At 37.9% G+C, this 20,244-nt stretch overlaps 1 protein-coding gene and 1 long non-coding RNA gene across 4 annotated transcripts in view; one reads left to right on the forward strand and one right to left on the reverse strand.

Annotated features, from left to right (window-relative positions):
* Positions 1–6,137, reverse strand: part of PARD3B (par-3 family cell polarity regulator beta) — a 603,755-nt gene extending 597,618 nt beyond the window's left edge. For 2 of the 3 annotated variants that reach the window (XM_058186671.1, XM_058186683.1), the window contains exon 1: positions 4,990–6,136. In XM_058186671.1, the coding sequence (XP_058042654.1) occupies positions 4,990–5,109 (120 nt within the window). In that variant the 5' untranslated portion in view covers positions 5,110–6,136. Of the gene's footprint in view, positions 1–4,989 lie in introns of all 3 variants that reach the window. The other variant, XM_058186680.1, reaches the window with a different exon arrangement.
* A 52-nt stretch (positions 6,138–6,189) lies between these two features.
* LOC131200202 (uncharacterized) lies at positions 6,190–19,582 on the forward strand. The gene is made up of 3 exons (XR_009155542.1): positions 6,190–6,659; positions 9,012–12,757; positions 18,188–19,582. It is a non-coding gene; the product is annotated as an uncharacterized LOC131200202 (long non-coding RNA).
* The last annotated feature ends 662 nt before the right edge of the window (positions 19,583–20,244 follow it).

Genomic DNA, 20,244 nt, shown 5'->3' on the forward strand with positions numbered 1-20,244 from the left:
AATTGGATTACATGTTATAACAAAATCCTTATTCCTCTAAAAAAAAAAAAAACCTAAATTATGAATACAAATCTCTGATTGTGTTAGATATCAGAGACAAGGCTTAAAAAAAATATATGTCATGGCAGAGACGACACAGTTCTTTCATAAACATACCATTTGTTTTAATCCAAGCCTTGTTTTTAAACTCATTTGCAAAATATCAGTGATTATTATATTCATCAAGAGTAGATTAATTTGAAACATTTTTTTCTTTAAAGCAGCTTAATCTCTGGTGTGCCGATTTTTTGTTATGCCCAAAATGATTTTTTCTCTTCCTGGAAATATATTAATTGGCTCTTGCTAACTTCCACCTGGCCACTGCACAAAAACTTCCAGCCAATCAGCAGAAATGGATCTGTGCCTGCTATTTTATTGTCTAATGCACTCTTCATGTCTCCTAAACTTTGTTTCCTAAAAAAAAATCTGTGAAATTGAGGAATGTCAGAACACATGAAGGAATCTGTAATCATAATGCTTCATTTCCCCCCACATTTTTAAACAGGGATTGATTTGTTCTGAGCTTGGTCAATCTGGGTGAGCTGCTTTGATCTCACAGAAATGTACACTTTTGCAAAAGTTAAAGATTTAAAATCTTTCTGTTTTAACAATGTAGCAGTCCACAAATAACCAATAGATAAATGTATCCATGCTTGATGGAGTTTTAACAAAACTGTGGCTATTTAAGAAAGGCATTGCCAAATAAATCTTGAAAGTAACTCATTGATTTCAATAAACCAACTTCTCTACAAATAACAAGATTATCTCCTAAAGTATAATACTTTTACTTCTTCTTAGCACTAGACTTAGACTTATATACCTCTTCATAGTGCTTTACAGAATTCCCCAAGCAGTTTATAACATCAGCATATTTACCCCCAACAATCTGGGTCCTCATTTTGCTGGCCTCAGAAGGATGGAAGGCTGTCTTAACCTTGAGACCCATCACGATCAAACTCCAGGCTATGAGCAGAGTTAGCCTGCACTACTGTGTTATAACCACTGTGTCACCACTACTGTTCTTAATTGGATGGAAACCTTATTTTAAAACAAGATGGAGGCATTCCTTATGATTCTTATTCTTAAAGATAGGCTACAAATAGAAATAATCCTAGGATTCTTCATCAAGCTTTCTTTTATACAACCATGCACCTCGAATCATACATTTCTCTCCAACTACCTGAAAAGTTTGCATTTTAAACGGAAGTTAAATATCCTTTCAACTTTAGACACAATCTCTGAAACAGAAACAAGGCTACAACAGAAGAGAATTGTCAACATCACTATCTTTATGCAAAGCCTTTAAAAGTATCAGTATTAATGATACTGTATAACAGACTTCTCCAAGCAGCCGATTTGCTCAATCACATTGTGTCATAGGCGGCAGAGTACACTAAGTTTTCCCCAACTTTATCTATAGATCTATAATAACATGTTAACCTAAAGCACACCTTGTTCAAATACATCAGATGTAACAACTGACATTGTTTTATAGAAGTGGATCTGTCACCCCAATATTGTAGAAGTATTCTGTATAATATAAATCCCAGCTTATTCCCTCGTGTCTCTTTTAATGTATAAAATGTCTGTTTTACAATCTTGGCTCACAGAGGATATACGATAGGAAAAAGATTGACCTGGGAGTCCTAGCTAAACTGAAGAACATCATACATTATAAATATGACCTAACAAATTGAAGAATGTTTCTTTCAAATTCTGTAACTGCCTGATGAAATAAACTGAAGAATCTGAATATTCGCTTTACCATGAAGTAATTACTAGTGTCAATTCAGGCTTGAGATAAATAATTAGGCACTTCAGATACTATGTACTAATAACTCAAAACATTTATCAAAGGTAGAAAAAACTAAGTCTTCATTTTTCCTCTCTGAAAATACTGCTCAAGAGTAAAATTTAATTATCTACCCAACACAATCCCCATCCATAACTCTGATTTCACACCAATATTTTTATTTTTACAGATAATTTGCAGGAAAAAAAGATGTACTGAACTTGATAATACCTGAAGCAACTGAGCAATGAACAAGTTTCTAAGAGAGCTATAAGTTTCACACAGAAGTGTAAGATTGTACAAGACTTTCCAGCCCCCTACTATTTCAACACTTTAATATATTAATATTAGAATTATAAGGCAAGTATTTAAAGTTTACACAAGTAAAATGCAGGTGTACAACTTCCAGCAATACAACAATCATGGCAGGCCTTACATGCTATTCAAAAGCCACCTTCCAGTGGGCAGTGCCAAGAAAAATATTTGAAAGTTTCACTAGATTTGTCAGTGGAAGAGGTAAAAATCCAGGTAACCATTATCAACAGTAGATTTACAGTAGAGGCGGTGAATTGTTTTCTCTCTCTGCTAAGAACAGCCCTTATCTTTGAGAAAAAAAGCAGGATAAAAAACAAAAACAATCTAACTGAATTTCATGAGCATCTGTCCTCAATATTAAATGCGGGTAATATGATCACCCTCCAGTAAATATATGTACTAACTTCCCTTCCACATTAAAAATTATAATTTGGCAATCACTTTTGGAGGTTTGCACAGGCCTGTGATCAAGAGGCCTGTATGTACCGTATATACTCGAGTATAAGCCGAGTTTTTCAGCACGTTTTTTGTGCTGAAAAACGTCCCCTCGGCTTATACTCGAGTATATACGGCTTATACTCGAGTTTTTTTTTTTTCTTTTTTTCACATTATACCGGATGGAGCAAACTTGGCGGGCTTTTGCATTACCGCGGGGAAGCCCTGCCGGTGCAGTGAGAGGGCGGGGCGGGGGAGCCGCCAGCCTTCTCGGCTGAGGGAGGGAGGCTTTCCCTGACCGGTAGCTGCCTCATTTCCCTCCCTCGGCTTATACTCGAGTCCCCAGTTTACCCCAGCTTTTTGGGGTAAAATTGGGGACCTCGGCTTATACTCGGATCGGCTTATATTCGAGTATATACGGTAATTCTAGAACTTCAGATTGTGCATGTCTGATTTACGAGTCATATTTCAATCATACCTCTCTTTGATTCTCTCCTAACAAACTAAGAAGAAATTCAGACACTGTTATATTGGAACAAATTCAATATGCTGTTCTGTATAAAAATATTTCATTATTATTTTTGCAAAATAAGTATAAGGTGCCAAGAATTACTAGCTTGGGACTTTTTCCTAAATTCTTTCTCAATGATTTCCATGTATAGGGGATCTTTTTGATAAAGTATTATCTAGAATACACATCATCATCAAGAAGAAAATGTTCCTGCAATCAGCTCAATTCTAAATTGGTGGCATGGCACAAAATCAGGTGTCTAAGTTGCATGATGTTTACAGAACAGTAAAAATAAACACTCTGAGAGTACCTGATTTACATTTTACTTAGACAGAATTTACATATTGAAGTTATATTCTGGTGACAGTCTGGTGAAGACAAATTACCACAAATACATTCACTTCAACATCAAGACTTTGAAGATGATTTGCATATGAACAACTGTACTTTTGTATGCTCTACCACAGGAAGATTCCAGATTTATGGGTTACAACCACTAATTCCAGACCAGTGACCACACTTTCACTTTTTATTCACTCTTACTTAAAATAGTTCAGACAGGTCACTAAGAAAATGAGCAGAATTTTCTGCATTAAAAAAGCAACTGTCACTGTAACTCTTCATTTATCAATAGTAGTAATCCATAATTTTGTGGCTCTGATAGGCATACTGTCTGAAAATTTGGGGACTTGTAGGCACTACGCAGGACTTCAAATTTAAAGGCAAAAAGATGCTTGGAACATGCAGGGGCATACCAACAGCCTCTAGCTGTAGTACCTTAAATTGTATTTTCCTGTAGCTACAGAGGGTAACCTCATGAGTACAGAAAAAGACATAGATGTTTTAGTTAGTTAGAAGCAGGTGCTATGTAGGCAACCCAGTATTGAAGGTCCCTTTGTCTTTGAAGCTAAAGTACTGTATAGCCTTATTGCAAATTCAACTCATCAAGTGGGTAGATAATATGGAAGAAGCAATAGTAATATGGAAGAAGCAAGATCCAGATGTCCATAAAAATTATAGTTTGCACCATTTGTGCAATTTAAGGGAATGACAGGAGGAAAACAGCATTGACACACTCAGTTTGTAATATAAAAACAGAAAGAACAAAATCATAAAATCAATTTTTTTAGAAATTGCCAGCCACATTAGCTTCAGAATGGCTGACTCTTCTTGTTTCTGTTTGGGCTTTCTCCAATCACTGAGATAAACAAGAAATTGCAATCCATTATTTAAGAAGACATGAGATCAGGAAAAGAGGATCTGAATGTTGTAGATGGAGTAGATATCAACAGGGAATGTTTTTGAAGAACACTCTTGGGATTCTGGTAAATGGTATAACTACATTAATGTAGATGTTTAGGTCGTTCACAGAGAATAACATTCTCCACTTTAATGCATTTCTGATAATTGGTCAACAGTGACATTAAATAAGACACTATATAATGCTCTACATCCAATCCCCCAAATTTAGTTATTCACAAAAATGTTATTTGCCAGTGTTCAATAAAATACTTGTCCGGTCTCTTGCTTTTGAGTTTGACTAATGATTGAGCAGTAACACACACAGAACTAATGAGATCTGGATAACTAAGTCTGATGATGATCCCACTCCTATTTGTAACAAATACTAAGATTTAAAGGTGAATCAACTATCACCTATGAAAGATGTGATACATAGAGAGAGAGAGAGAGAGAAAAGATGAAATTTCACAATCTCAACCTATTTAGTGCCATTTCTGAAATTAGCAACTTTTGCATAAAAAAACTCAGAATAGATTTTCCCGCTCAAAATGTTTATGCATGCAGTGGAAAGATGCAGCCAATCAACGTGCACAAGGAATAGTTAAGTAACAGGTGACTTTGCCTACAGTGTGTTACAGCAGAAGTCAATGCTTACCTTTTCTTTGGTTCTTAGGTACCTCTGTAGAGCCTGGTGGGTTAAATCTCTAACCCGGATTTGTCCATCTTTACAGGGAACTACAATCCCCGTCTTGCCAAAACAAACTGTCACTTTCATCTCATCCAAATAAAAACAAAGGTAGATGAGGATTTTTTTTAAAAAAAATGGCACATTCAGAAAGGGGAGTGGGTGGGGGGGAAGTACCAAAAAGTCTCCGAGTAACCGGGACCTTGTTTTGAAATGCAAAACTCAGCAAAGTCTAAACTCCCGAAGAGAAAGGTAAGCTACTCTCGGCGACAGCAGGTGTTTATGTTTTGACACTGCGGGAAGAGGGGAGGAAACAAGGAAGGAAGAGCAAGGGGACAAGGAGCCAGAATTCCTCAAGAAAGGGCAGGACAGAGGCCTGGCAGGCAAAGACAAGCTTGAAACCACTCAGCCCTCGTCTTGGAGGGAAGCAAAACGGCAACAAAGGTGTCTCTCTCACACACACACACACAAGTTTCTCAAGGCGGAAAGAGAGGATGGTTGGGTTTAATTTGCAGAAAGTGCCGCCCGAAGCCAACTCTGTAACTGAGAGGGATTGAGCAACCACTCGGATTCCCGCTTTTGGGCGCGCGCACCCCCACCCCCCTTAAATAGGAACCCAGAGATTGGAGAGCTTGGGAAGCGATAGCCCCGGGCGACCCCGGCAAGGAGACATAGAAAAGCAGGTCGCTGCACAGACCCCCTGCCCTCCTCCTCAGCCTGCTCTCCTCGGGGGCGGGAGGAAGAAGGAAGCTCTCGCAGGCCGAGCCTAGGGCTACAGCAAACCGCAGCCCGCGCCGCGCCCCATGCCCGGCCTGGCGACTCTTTCTTCTTCCACCCCGCTTTTCCTCTCTCTTCCGGGCCTGTCCGCCGCCACTTCAGTACGGCAACTTCAACTCCCGCCCCTTCTCGCGCGCTCGCCTCCCCGACTCTCGCTTTCTCGTTCCTCCCGCCTCCCCGCCCGCCGGTTCAGCCCTGCAGCATCGCTCCAAAGGTCGGCGGCGGGGTGGGGAGGGGGGGGTCGGTGGGTGTTGCTTTCCTGACTGCTCCCACCCAGCAAGCGAGCCCTGCCTGGAACTTAAAGGGTCCGCCGCGCCGCCTCGCCTCGCCTCGTTCGCCCTGCGCTGAATTCCGGAAGAGGGGCGCACCCGCAAACCCAATGCAACAAGTCCCGCTGGGCCTCTCAAAGAGAAGGAGGGAGGAGTGCGCCTTCTGAATCGGATCGCAGCCTGTGCCTTTGGGCCATAAGGAAAGCAGATCCGGAAGAACAATGAAGTCCTGGGCTTGTTTGTTTTCACGACAATTAAGGGAATCTTTTGTAACCACTCCAGGGTTACGCACAGAAGTTTTTGCTTTATACTAAACAAACCCGAAAAATCCTTTTGGGCAACAGTCAAGTTCTCTTGCTCCAACGTTTTGGATTGGTTGCTTCGGATTACTTCTTTGGGAAAGAATGCTGCCTACCTCCTCTCCTTTATCCAAAGCGGCTGGAAAAACAGGCGGGGAAATTCTTCAAATGTCCTATTAACTAGTATAATAATAATAATAGCAGGAGTCTAGTGTATTTTGGCATATTGAGTTTTATTTCCAGTCCTGTAGCTTAGATGTACTTTTTTGTGCCTTCAAGTCAACCTTGCCTCCAGGTGACTGCTTGGACTTCCTGCAGTTTTCTTGGCAAGTTTTTTTGGGAAGTGGTTTGCCCTTGCTTCCTTTCTAGGGCTGAGAGAATGACTGGCTGAAGTCACCCAGATGGCTTTGTGCCTGAGGTGGAACCAGAACTCTTAACTGCTAATCATAACCTAATTTAAGAAGTTTGCTCCAAAGCCAAATAAACCAATTATGGCTTATTGAGATATAAAACAAGCACAAAACTCTTACCCTTCCTAGACAGAGTTTTAAAAAAAATCTATTCTATTCAGAGTAAAAAGATTTAACCCTTAATAGTTTTATTCCATTTTTAGTTGCGGAGATATGAAAACAGTAAACATAAAAGACAACATAGGTCTTTTATGCAACCTAAGTCATTAAAAGACGTATTAGTTGGAATTATGTACTATTCTGTGATGTACATGTCATCCTCGACTTATGACCACAATTGAGCCCAGAATTTATGTTGCTAAGTGAGAAATTTGTTAAGTGAGTTTTGCCCCATTTTATGACTTTTCTTGCCACATTTGTTAAGTGAATCAGTGCAGTTATTAAATGAATCTGACTTCTCCTTTGACTTCTGTAAATCACATGACCACGGGGATGCTGCAGTGATCATAAGTGTGAAAAATAACATAACATAACATAACATCAGAGTTGGAAGGGACCTTGGAGGCCTTCTAGTCCAACCCCCTGCCCAGGCAGGAAACCCTATACCATCTCAGTCAGATGGTTATCCAACATTTTCTTAAAAATTTCCAGTGTTGGAGCATTCACAACTTCTGAAGGCAAGTCGTTCCACTTATTAATTGTTCTAACTGTCAGGAAATTTCTCCTTAGTTCTAAGTTGCTTCTTTCTTTGACCAGTTTCCATCCATTGCTTCTTGTTCTACCCTCAGGTGCTTTGGTGAACAGCCTGACTCCCTCTTCTTTGTGGCAGCCCCTAAGATATTGGAACACAGCTATCATGTCTCCCCTAGTCCTTCTTTTTGTTAAACTAGACATACCCAGTTCCTGCAACCGTTCTTCATATGTTTTATCCTCCAGTCCCCTAATCATCTTTGTTGCTCTTCTCTGCACTCTTTCTAGAGTCTCAACATCTTTTTTACATCGTGGCGACCAAAACTGGATGCAATATTCCAAGTGTGGCCTTACCAAGGCATTATAAAGTGGCACTAACACTTCACGTGATCTTGATTCTATCCTCTGTTTATGCAGCCCAGAACTGTGTTGGCTTTTTTAACAGCTGCTGCACACTGCTGGCTCATATCTAAATGGTTATCCACTAGGACTCCAAGATCCCTCTCACAGGTACTACTATTGAGCAAGGTACCACATATACGGTACTGGTGCATTTTGTTTTTGGCCTAAATGTAGAACCTTACTTTTTCACTGTTGAATTTCATTTTGTTAGATAGCGCCCAATGTTCAAGTCTGTCAAGATCTTTCTGTAACTTGAGCCTATCTTCTGGAGTGTTGGCTATTCCTGCCAGCTTGGTGTCATCTGCAAATTTGATGAGTTCCCCATCTATCCCCTCGTCCAAGTCATTGATGAAGATGTTGAAGAGTACTGGGCCTAAAACAGAGCCTTGGGGTACTCCACTGCATACTTCCCTCCATGTGGATGTAGTTCCGTTGAGGACTACACGTTGAGTGCGGTTGGTCAGCCAATTACGAATCCATCTGGTGGTGGTGCTGTCTAACCCACATTTTTCTACTTTATCTAGTAGTAGGTTATGGTCTACTTTATCAAATGCTTTACTGAAGTCCAAGTAAATTATATCGACAGCATTCCTCTGGTCTACTAATTTTGTCATTTTGTCAAAAAATGCGATAAGATTAGTCTGGCATGATCTGTTTTTGACAAACCCATGTTGGCTTTTGGTTATTACTTTGTTTGCTTCTAGGTGTTCGGTGATTCGTCATAATGAATCATAAGTCACTTTTGACCATAATGGTCATAAGTCACTTTTTTCAGTGCCATTGTAACTTCAAACAGACACTAAATGAACTGTTGTAACTTGAGGACTACCTGTACTGTGATCAATGAACTAAGGTTAGTGAATATATGTAGTAACCCAAAGTTTGAAACACAACGTTCCTTCTTCCCTCCTGGGTCTGAAGGTGTAATCTTTCATTCCTAGGACACAACTGAGGTGCCCGTATTCCAGCTCAAGTTGCATAAAAAAGTTATATATTTTGACATCCATTGCCTTAGAAACAAAGTCAAGTGATCTGTTCTGGGTGTGATCAAAAGTGTCTGGTTACAAGTTTGCTTCCACTGTAGCCATTTATTTCCCAGTCTTTAGCTTCCTTCATTAACACTCTGTTTCCTGATTTCATTTTAGATCTGTCTCCCACCCATCCCCTCCAAAACAAAAGATGACACCAACTTCTCTTCAGATTTTCTTAAAGCAAGAGCTCTGCTAGCTTACGTGTGAACAAAGATGCTTCTCACTATTTTGCTTGAACAGTATGGTGAAACACATTAATCCGTTAAGGTGTAACACCATTGTTTTTCCTTGCACTTGCAGAAAATAAGAAAAGTCTTGAATACAGTAGGGATTTTGTTGTTTATTTGCCCATTTTCCAATGTTTGTCAGTTTCAATCACTTTTAAACCCCTTCCCTAAGCAAAGAGGATTGTCTACCAACTATTCATTTTCAATTGGGACACTATAGGATCCAGCTAGCTGCAAAATCATGATGAGATCTACTTCCCTCTTCTCTAGAGCTATTTCTGCCCTAGGATTTCCCCATGATGTTTGCTTATTTCCTGTTACTTTAACTTTGGAAATAGAATGTGAGGCAAAAAATAGGCAAACCAACCTAGAAAAGTACAAACAAGAATCTTAAGGCAAATCCTATTCCTGCTGCAGTAGCTTGATGGGTAGATGTTTTTTATTGCTGGCTTGTGAAATGTAAAAGGAGATGGTGGTTTGCCTTGCCCAGAATGACCGACTACCAGAATTGCTACCAGAAAAGCACTTTCATTTTTATTTTTATGAAGTTAAAGATATAATGTCATTTCTTGTGCTATCTACCTGATGATGCAATCCATCAATAAAATAGATGCATCCTCTACTTACAAACAGCCAAAGTCTGTTTCAGAAATTAGAGAACTTTCTACAGCTGATCTAGGGAAGAGGAAGGAAGACTTTCAAGTGAAAGGCTACTTCAAGTTGGATTGACCCCATGGGAAGCAGGGGTAAAATGCTCCCAGTCGGACCAGATTGGCCAATCCAGTAGCGATGGCAGGTGGTTCAAAGAACCAGTAGCAAAAATCCCTTCCCCCCACCCACCCGGCCCCCCATCCATGCCCAGCTGAGCCGCGCGATCATCAGAGTCTTTTTTTTTTACTTTTAAAAGCATTTTTTCTACAATCTCTTCGGCCGAATAGGTTGTAAAAAAAATGCTTTTAAAAGTATAAAAAAAGATTGCGCGCCACAGTTGATCACCACCCCATGTGCTGTCCTACTTACCACATGCCTCCTTTTGCCATGCACTGTGTGCGCACACCTCGCATTTGGTGCCTGGTGCGCACTGCGCATGCGCGCGCAGCCCACATGCACAGCCAGGGAACCAGTAGTAAACCGGTTCCGATTTCACCACTGATGGGAAGCTATTGTGTTTGAATTTGGCCACTGTTTTCAACTGGTCTTGCATTATGCACAAAGACTGGTGGCTTCATTCAGGATTTAAGAAAGGATTTTTTTCCCTCAGTCCTGCTTTGTTGTCAGAAAATAAACTTAGAACTTTCTGTATGCAAAGCATGTGCTCTGCAGGAATGACAATTTGCCACTTGGCAGAATGTCATCTCTGATCAATTCTCATCTGTGGTAGGTAAGTGGCCACCTGTACCTATCTAAGCAGCCTCTTCCCTATTTAATTAGTGTATGAGCAGCTATGTGATCTGAATCCACCCTAAGCAGATGAATCACAAATTTTGCAAAGGAGGAGGGTCTTACAAATTTGGAACATCATTCCTCTTCTAATTTGGTAGGACTTATCTAATTTAGAGGTGGTCAGATGGCAGCCTAAGAGCCAGATGTGGCTCCGTATATATTTTACCTGTCCCTTACTTTTAAAAAACATACCTTAACATATATATTTCTAGGGTAAATTTTGCATGCAGGACATAAGCATTATTGTGTGGAAAAACTACATCTGAGCATAAGTGTTTCAAAGCTGGAAAGCTTTTACTTCTGGACAGTGCCAATTTTTTTATGAAGCTAATCACCCTCCACCCTATCTCACCTGAATGCAGGTGGCCAATGCTACAAATGATGATAATCTTTTGCTCTAGAGAATCAGATCAAAATATCCCATCATCTCCATAAGTAACATGCTTCATATGGGAAAAGAAAAGAAAAATAATTCTGATTAAGCTTTTCTGCTATTTACCCTTCTCACACTGGATGATTCATATGGAAACTGAAAGTCTGGTTCCAAAACAAATGCTAAAGAAACTGCCAATTTTTCTGTTGGACCAAGTCCTGCTCAAATTTCAAACTAAAGTGCAGAGGATGATTATTAATGTTCAACTACCAAAACCTTTGCTATTCCTTTGACTTAAAATGATCTAGTGGTCTAGTTCACATATAACACTAAACCATAATGTTTTCAGCTTATAAGAATCCACATTGTGGATTCTTTGTGGCTTGGCAATATGTGTGAAAGCAGTTCTATATTATTTCTCTCTCACACAGGCTTCAAATTGTTTCATAATAAACTGCAGTTATCTTATTTCCACTGATGCATTCAAGATTATGTTGCAATTGAAATTCCCAGAATTTTAATCCATCTATTGGCAATAGCTGGGGTTTTAACTAGGGTTTTCAAGAGTTGTTGCTCCAGCACATCTGGAGAAAATATTGTAGTAGAAAATTTTGTGACGCTGTTTATGGATGATCACAACGGTAATAATATAATTCTAGACACTTCAAAAATTCTGTGGTATTATTTAGTATGGAGAAAATTCATTTTCAAAGAACGATGGTTTGAGTGTTGGGAAAAGATATTTGTGAGAAAAGGCAGCATGAGTTTTCCAACAGCCTCAAAATCTCAAATCACCACATTCTAAAACTTAAAGGTGAAATATACTAGTTGATACAGATAGAAACGAAATATACTAATCGACATAGGACATTCATTTTCAGGCAATCATTTTAGTCCAGTTTTATGTTCTCTGTCTTTTATACTAACCATACACTGTACAAGATATAACTTTTAATATTTTCATTGATTTGTGTGGGGATTTTTGTGGTTTAACAACCATTTTTTATGATTGTAAAAGAAAAAGATTACAGTTTAATTTCATTATATTTTATATTTTGCATTATTCTGCTGAAAATAGCCAGAAAAATTAGGTGGTTAGAACAAAACTATCCTCAAACAGGTCTGCTGGAAGTAAGGAATGGAATAACATATTGACAATTGATGGCTTGATCCACACATCATACCAAACCCAAATCTGGTTTGCTTATAGTTACAATAAATTCAGCTCTTTGGTTTATAAATCATGGTTTATAGCTATATGCTATGTGAGATCAGCAACAGTATCTTATTCAAAAAACTATTGTGACGTAAAGAGTTTGTTCACACATTGCTCTATCTACAAAATCTCCCACCGGTAATTCTACCTATCCCCATAATTTTTCACCACAGACCCCAGCAAATTTTTCCTCATATTTTTAATCCTTTGTCCACTATTTTGGCAGTCCCTTTTTGCCTCTGCTCCATGCCTTTTCAGGGAAGAATAGGTAATAAGGGATCAGATTCTGAAGACTATGATAATCACTATATGATAGTTACAGAATGCCATGCTATCTTAATACAGTGATGGCAAACCTATGACACATGTGTCAAAGGTGACACACCATGACGTGTTGTGTGGCATGCATTCACCAATACCCAACAACTATACTTGAAAGTACATCCTCTTCTTGCACAGTTTTTGGAGGCTGCAGAGTCCATTCTGTGAAGAGTGAAGAGCATTCACTGAAGCCAGTTCAGGAACGAAGCCTTCATGCAACCGGGAGCAGCTTCTAGAAGGCGGCAGGGGCCTATCAACAGACAGAGAACACCACCTGAGGGTAAGCAGTGCAGGGCAGATCTTGAGGAGCACTGGGCTGAAGTTGCAATGGGAAACAGCGAGAGGTGTTTTTGAGTGGCAGTGGTGGGGCTAGGGCTGCCAATGAGTGCCAGTGTTTAGGGTCAGGTAGGTACAGGAGGAGATAGAGAGAATTGTTTCTCTTTTGGGGGGGATGTGGGTATAATATGCCAGCAGAATCAAGTTAGGTGTTTTCCAAATTTTTGACACTCCAAACCCAAAAGATTTGCCATCACTGATGTAGTATATAATGTGAATATAAGTTTCACTGTTCCATGGCTCCCTGAATTAATAAACTCTTAGTTTATGCACATGCTGAAGGATAAATTAAGCTGCCTTATTGTACCCAAATCTGCCCAATGCCTCAATCACAAGGACCCATCACAATCACAAGCACCCTCCCCCATTACAGGCTAAAGTGGAAACAGTGTTAGAGTGCCAGATGTTAGAGAAGCTTGATATGACTCTACCTATTTCATGTAATTCATTAAATATCTACTGTTAAGTGTCATTTTCCTTAAATTCTTTAAATATGCTCTTAACCAAAAGGCCAAATAGAAGATTACACATTTCCTGAGACTTAAATGGGCAGTAGGTCTCAGGTCTGATAGCAGAGGATCAGGAAAAGAACTGGTGGATTCCTACTTGAAGTTTGCAATAGAGAGATCATTTAGGAATAAGCCTTATACTACATTACATTCTTTGAAAGTCAGTGACTTAGAGAATGTATGGGTATGAAAGATCACAAAGAACTAATTTTAAAATCACTATGCTGGACAGCCCTATTTGTTTATTGTAAGGTTCCCTTCTGGCTAAGCCTTCAAAGCGTCAAGAACTTGAGCAAGTTATTTGATTAAAGAAATAGATTTTGAAAACTATAAAGCAACCAAATAACAAAGGTGACCACATAGCTAATAGGAAATAACAGTGTATAACACCAAGCATTTCAGGATTAGCAAAGAAAATGGTATTGTAGGGAATTGATATCCAGTTAAATATAAATGAAAAACTGTTTCTCAGCTCCCTTTTTTTTCTTTAGCCTAGTTATACACAGCCATTTGAAGCAGCCGTGCTGAATTTCCTACATCTCAACTTTAAAATAAACACAAAAATCAATGCCACTCCCTTTCATTATCCTTTCTCCAGATGGAGTTTATTCATTGCAGATAGTTAAAATGTGCAAAGATAACTCTTTTTAGCTCCTGTAACTATATATGAACAACAAAATAGATAATAACCATACAGCATAATTTTACAGTATTTTCTTTGTCTTCAACACCATTAATATTTTCATCATCTTTAATATAGGACAATTCTCTGAAATTATTCTTTTGTTCACTTGTTACCTTTAGTGTGATCATTCTGACACATATAAAAGGTAAAGTGTAACCTGTTTGATTTTGGCAGTGTGTAATGTATTCAATTTTCTTCAATAATTTTACATACAACAAAATTAAATTGCTGAAAGCAATAGCATGACTTGCAAATTCATGGTAAAAATATAATGCAATGGGAACATTGATGACTTGTTCAGACAGGATTAAAATGTATATCTGTATGTGATTTAAAAATATATCTGACTATGATTGCATATAAGTCTAAATAATGATAGATGGGACATGTGTACATAGTCTCTTAATACTAACTTGAAAAACAGCATCTTTTTACCTGTACAACCAATCTTATGCTCCAACAAGACAGTATTCTCCCATCAGAAAGTAAAAGAATACAGAATCCTAAACAAGTCACTAATGTCCTCCTCCCCCAGTTTTGTTTCATTTGAAAGATAAAAAAACAATAGGTTTCTGTGTTAACCTACTCCAAGTATGAATCATCTGTAGCTGGAGTCTGAGAGAAACTGTTCTGATCATGACCATAATAATAATAATAATAATAATAATAATAATAATAATAATAATAATAATAATAATAATAATAATAATAATAATAATAATAATATCAGAGTTGGAAGGGACCTTGGAGGTCTTCTAGTCCAACCCCCTGCCCAGGCAGGAAACCCTACACCATTTCAGACAAATGGCTATCCAACATTTTCTTAAAAATTTCCAGTGTTGGAGCATTTATAACTTCTGCAGGCAAGTTGTTCCACTGATTAATTGTTCTAACTGTCAGGAAATTTCTCCTTAGTTCTAGGTTGCTTCTCTCCTTGATTAGTTTCCACCCATTGCTTCTTGTTCTGCCCTCAGGTGCTTTGGAGAATAGTTTGACTCCCTCTTCTTTGTGGCAACCCCTGAGATATTGGAACACTGCTATCATGTCTCCCCTAGTCCTTCTTTTCATTAAGCTAGGCATATCGAGTTCCTGCAACCGTTCTTCATATGTTTTAGCCTCCAGTCCCCTAATCATCTTGCTCTTCTCTGCACTCTTTCTAGAGTCTCAACATCCTTTTTACATCATGGTGACCAAAACTGAATGCAATATTCCAAGTGTGGCCTTACCAAGGCATTATAAAGTGGTATTAACACTTCACGTGATCTTGATTCTATCCCTCTGTTTATGCAGCCCAGAATTGTGTTGGCTTTTTTGGCAGCTGCTGCACACTGCTGGCTCATATCTAAATGGTTGTCCACTAGGACTCCAAGATCCCTCTCACACCTTCTTTTGGAAAAGTATGGCTTGAGTTAATTATAGTGGATTTTGGTCCTATCTTGCCTCAATTGTTGGTAACAGGAGAAGGCGAGAAAAGAACACAACTTTAATGAAAACTTTATGTGAATATGCATAATATATTTAAATTCTCATTGCACAAAGATTACATTATTAGATTTGCTAGTATACTAGTGCTTAGGAGAAACACTTCAATGTATTTATGATATATCCAATATTTAAAACATACCTTGTTCAGTGTAAAATTCTTACACAGGAATTTGATTGTAAGTATGTATGTTTTGTTTATTTAAAAATGTATTAGTAGCATTCATCACCCTATGGTACTCATATAGTTTATAAATACATAGAACAAATGTAATAGAACTACATACAGTGGGTAATATCTACATAGGTAATTGTGTAACTTTAAAAAGAAATTTAAAATTTCTCAGAAAAAGTATAAGTTTCTATTTAAGATCAGAGTAGTGAAAAACTGTGATTCTTGAAATGTTTCATTTTTCTCCCAGATCATAACAATCTAGTTTTATCAACATAAGTGGTGGTTATCTAAGTGTAAATCTTCCAAAATAAGTAGTTGTTCACATTGTTCTGGTCCCAATAGACCTAAGAAGAGATTGAAAGATGATCTATAGTTGTCTTAATTTCTCCAACCTCAAATAGTAAGAACAAGGAGCAAAGAATGCAGAGAGCTAGCCTTCCCTTAGCTGCCACACCTCTTCTCCCTGAGGCCTTCCCCTTCTCTCCAAACCTAAGAGAAATTTAAAATTGACATCCTTATTGTATTCCATATTCTGGTCATTGGTCTGGTCACGTGCAAAACAAAACAAAAATATGCCATGACAGAGAACTACAAAGGTATTAAGCCACCTTTCTCACTGACCGAACCTAGAATGTAGGAAGTGTCATGAGGCAGGAATTCTATCTACTTCCAAACTCCATAGAGTCACACCATTCAAATAAAAGACCAGTTCTTATATGGTTTTAAATGCATCATAGCTAAGGAGTAGATCTGTTTTAGCAAAACATAGTCCTTGTGAGGAGATGGCCAGAGAAAGCACTCCTCTTTGTTACCATACAGTGGGTTATACATAATAAGAATACTTGATAAATATTACCAGGATGAGATTCAATGGTCCTCTTCTATTGATTGGAATATCTGAATTAGTCAGACTGTGGGAAAGTAATTACCCTTGCTTGATAACATTAAAAGTCTATTCCAGAGAATAACTTTTGGGAGTAAATCATGAGGACATGAGAGGGAGTGCGGAGAGAAGAAGGCAGACATCTGCTGATAGATGCTTACTCATGAGCAATGGATTCCATCCATTTTTAATCTGCAGCTCTTCCTGGAATTTTCAGCAACATTTTCAGCTGGATTTCCCCATTCAGTTTAGACTTTATCAACTCTACATATGATAAAAGGTACTGAAATTAAATGAATAGTATCTGTATTTTAAGATAAGAATATAACATTTTGTGATTTAAGTAACACAGAAAGACACTGAAAAGTTCATAACAGGATGTTAAAGTTTGCCCTAGCAAGAATAAGAAGAGATAATTAAATAAGAAAATTTAATTAAGAATACTTAAGAATACTTAAATCAGGAAATTGCTAATTTCAAATAATATGTTGCACTATTTCAGAACACTGAATACTGTCTGAAACATTATTTCTTTTCTTTATTTTCTCTAGTGAGCAACCCCCAACAAATATTAATCATATAGAAAAACATTTTTGATTTTGTTTGTTCATTTAATTAACAAACAAAATCAAAAATGGTTGTTCATTTAATTAACATGTTTATTAGGTTAACAGAAATTCTTGATCTTGTCAAGCAAATTTGGTATTTATTTGAACTCAACATTTCATAACATCAAAAATAGACTGATTATTGTTACAATTTTATGAAATTATTTCATGATGCTTTAAATTGTGCTAAATTTAATTCTCAATGAGAAATACACATTTTTTAAATCCTACTTTTCTAATTAAAAATTAATGTAAAAGTTAAAAAGTGGAAGTACCAGAATAGATTCCCCTATTGTGAATTTATTTTTATTTTATTTATTTAATTTTGTCATAACAATATACACAAGCATCACACAAAAGATTATATAATATATAAACATATATATGAGGAGAAACAAGGAAGTATAGGCATATATATATATAGGAAAAGAAACAAGAGGACAGGAACAGTAGGCACGTTTGTGCTCTTATGCACGCCCCTTAAAGTCCTCTTAGGAATGGGGTGAGGTCAGCAGTGGATATATTTTGGTTAAAGCTTTTGGGGTTATGAGAAGAGACCACAGAGTCAGGTAATGCATTCCAAGCACAGTTAATTCTATTACAGAAGTCATATTTTCTGCAATCCAAATTGGAGCGGATGACATTAAGTTTAAATCTATTGGTAGCTCTTGTATTATTGCAGTTGAAACTGAAGTAGTCTTTAACAGGAAGGACATTACAATAGATGATTCTATGAGCTAAACCCAGGTCCTGCCGGAGGCGACGGAGTTCCAAGTTTTCTAAGCCCAGATTTCAAGTCTGGTGGGATAAGATATTTTGTTGGTTATGGAGGAGTGGAGAACTCTTCTCGTAAAATACCTCTGGACACGCTCAACTGTATTGATGTCAGAAATGTGGTATGGGTTCCAGACAGGCGAGCTGTAATGAATGTTTTTTCTATCTGTCTTCCATTTCATAATTAAGTTTCTCAGATTAACAGATGTTAGGACTATTTTGAATTTTGGTTCTTAGTTTTTACATCTGCATTCCCAGATTCAATACTGACATTTGCCAAAGATTTCAATGCTAGGATGGGATAATGAAACTCTTCTTCAATACTATAATACCTCATTTGCTCTTTGATTGGTCTGTCCTCATGGAAATCTAAAGATGCCAGATTCAACCGAGCGGAATGGAGACTGTTGCAACTGATGATAAAACTCAACATGAAAATTCTTCATGAATCTATGAAACAGAGGGCAAACTAACATTTTGGGGTTCTATGGGGACTTTTGTTTTAGATTACATGCTAATTTCTAATGGTTTTGCCTCCTATTACAATCATTTGTATATCTTTCCTCTGCTGGTGAACATTGATTGATTGATTGATTGATTCACCTGGGTCTTTCCAACTAGCAAATGCTCACCTATCAGTAGCAGATTCTTCGCTATTAGTTTAATTGAGTGGAGCCAATCTTTACAAGCCCTTGATTCCCTTGGTATTCCCCTCTGTTGGTGTCCCACAGACCTTGGGCTACAATGGTTGGTGCCCCCTTTGTTGGATGCCAATTGCTGGCGGGAAGTTTTGGGGGTTTCCCAGGTTTGCCATTTTTCTCTTCTTTCTTTTTCTTATTCAAGACTGGTTCTGCTTTTATCTCTGTTGTACAGCCTTTAAATTGTTTCGGTTTATTGTGATAATTTGGAATTGGGTGACATTTAAGTGAATAAATAAATTAAACAATTATTTTCATCCGTATGGTCCCAATAAGCTGCCTGTGGTTATGGCTCAATTCTTTGTAGCCTCAGCAGTTAATTGTTTGAAATAAACTGTAAGTGTGAGTAACAAGGCCTGTTAAACAATCACTATATGCCAACAAATTATTATTTTAGCTCAAAACAGCTGGTAAAGATATAATTTTACCAGAATTTCTAAAATCTAATCTTATTTGGTGGGCATCTGTGCTAGCTTCCCTTTTTATTGCCATAAATATTTTACAATTCTCTTTTTAAAAAATCGATCATACAAAAAGAAAACAAGTCAAATCATCACTCTATTAGCAATAGCAATAGCACTTAGACTTATACCGCTTCATAGTGCTTTTACAGCCCTCTCTAAAAAGTTAGCCCTTTATCTGTCATGAAAATTAATTATAATCCAAGTTTTTATAGTATAAAGTCTTGAAATAGATATTTTCTAATAACACTTTGGCTCCAGACTAGGCGAGCTTTAGACCTTGCCATTTAACTATGGATCAATGTACATATTGCATCACCTACCTAAGAAATATAGTCTCTCCAGTTGCCCACACTATATCACTTTCACAGACCTCAAGGCAGCCTTTGCTTCTATATGACATGAGAGACTTTGGAAAGAATTAGCCATAACACTGATTCATCATCTTCCTAAACTGATAATATATCTTTAATTTGTCACCACCATGCAAATCAAAGTACATTGTCACAGATGCTTAACTGAACTTATCCGCCTATTAAAAGATACAAAATAAGGCTTGATTTTGGTTCCATTATTGCTTAATCTATACATTAACGATATTGTTGAAGTTTTTGCATCATCTTTTGCTCATCATTCCATTCTGTAATGGTATATGGGAATAACCTTGGGAGACAGGAAGGAGAACTGCAGAGTAGACAACATAAAAGGTAGCTAATTTGCAAAATAGTGGTAGGTTGCTACCAGTTCACCCTGGTTCAGGCGAACCGGTAGCAGCAGTGGTGGGAGGCTCCGCCCACCCGCCCAGACGTCATCAAATATGATCTACACATGCACGAGTGAACCGGTAGCGAAGGTAAGAGAAACCCACACCTGTTGCAGAAGCATTAGAGACTGGCAAATGTCTCAGAAGGGGCACTGCCTACTCTCGTGGACTATAAAAACTAGTGGGGAGAGATGTACTTTCTGACATGCAAGATCCTGTTATTATAATCTTGCAATAAATTTAGAGATAGCACTATTGGGTTTGCTTCTTGTCTGGCAATTCTGCAAGGCTGACACATTCCTATTCCTCCCTATGCTGATGATTTGGTTGTTCTTGATAATCCAGGTGGGCGTGTGTAGATTCATTGAAGCAAGATCTTCTTGCTGCTTGAGG

Source organism: Ahaetulla prasina, chromosome 1 (genome assembly GCF_028640845.1).
Source record: "Ahaetulla prasina isolate Xishuangbanna chromosome 1, ASM2864084v1, whole genome shotgun sequence".
NCBI classification, from domain to species: domain Eukaryota; kingdom Metazoa; phylum Chordata; class Lepidosauria; order Squamata; family Colubridae; genus Ahaetulla; species Ahaetulla prasina.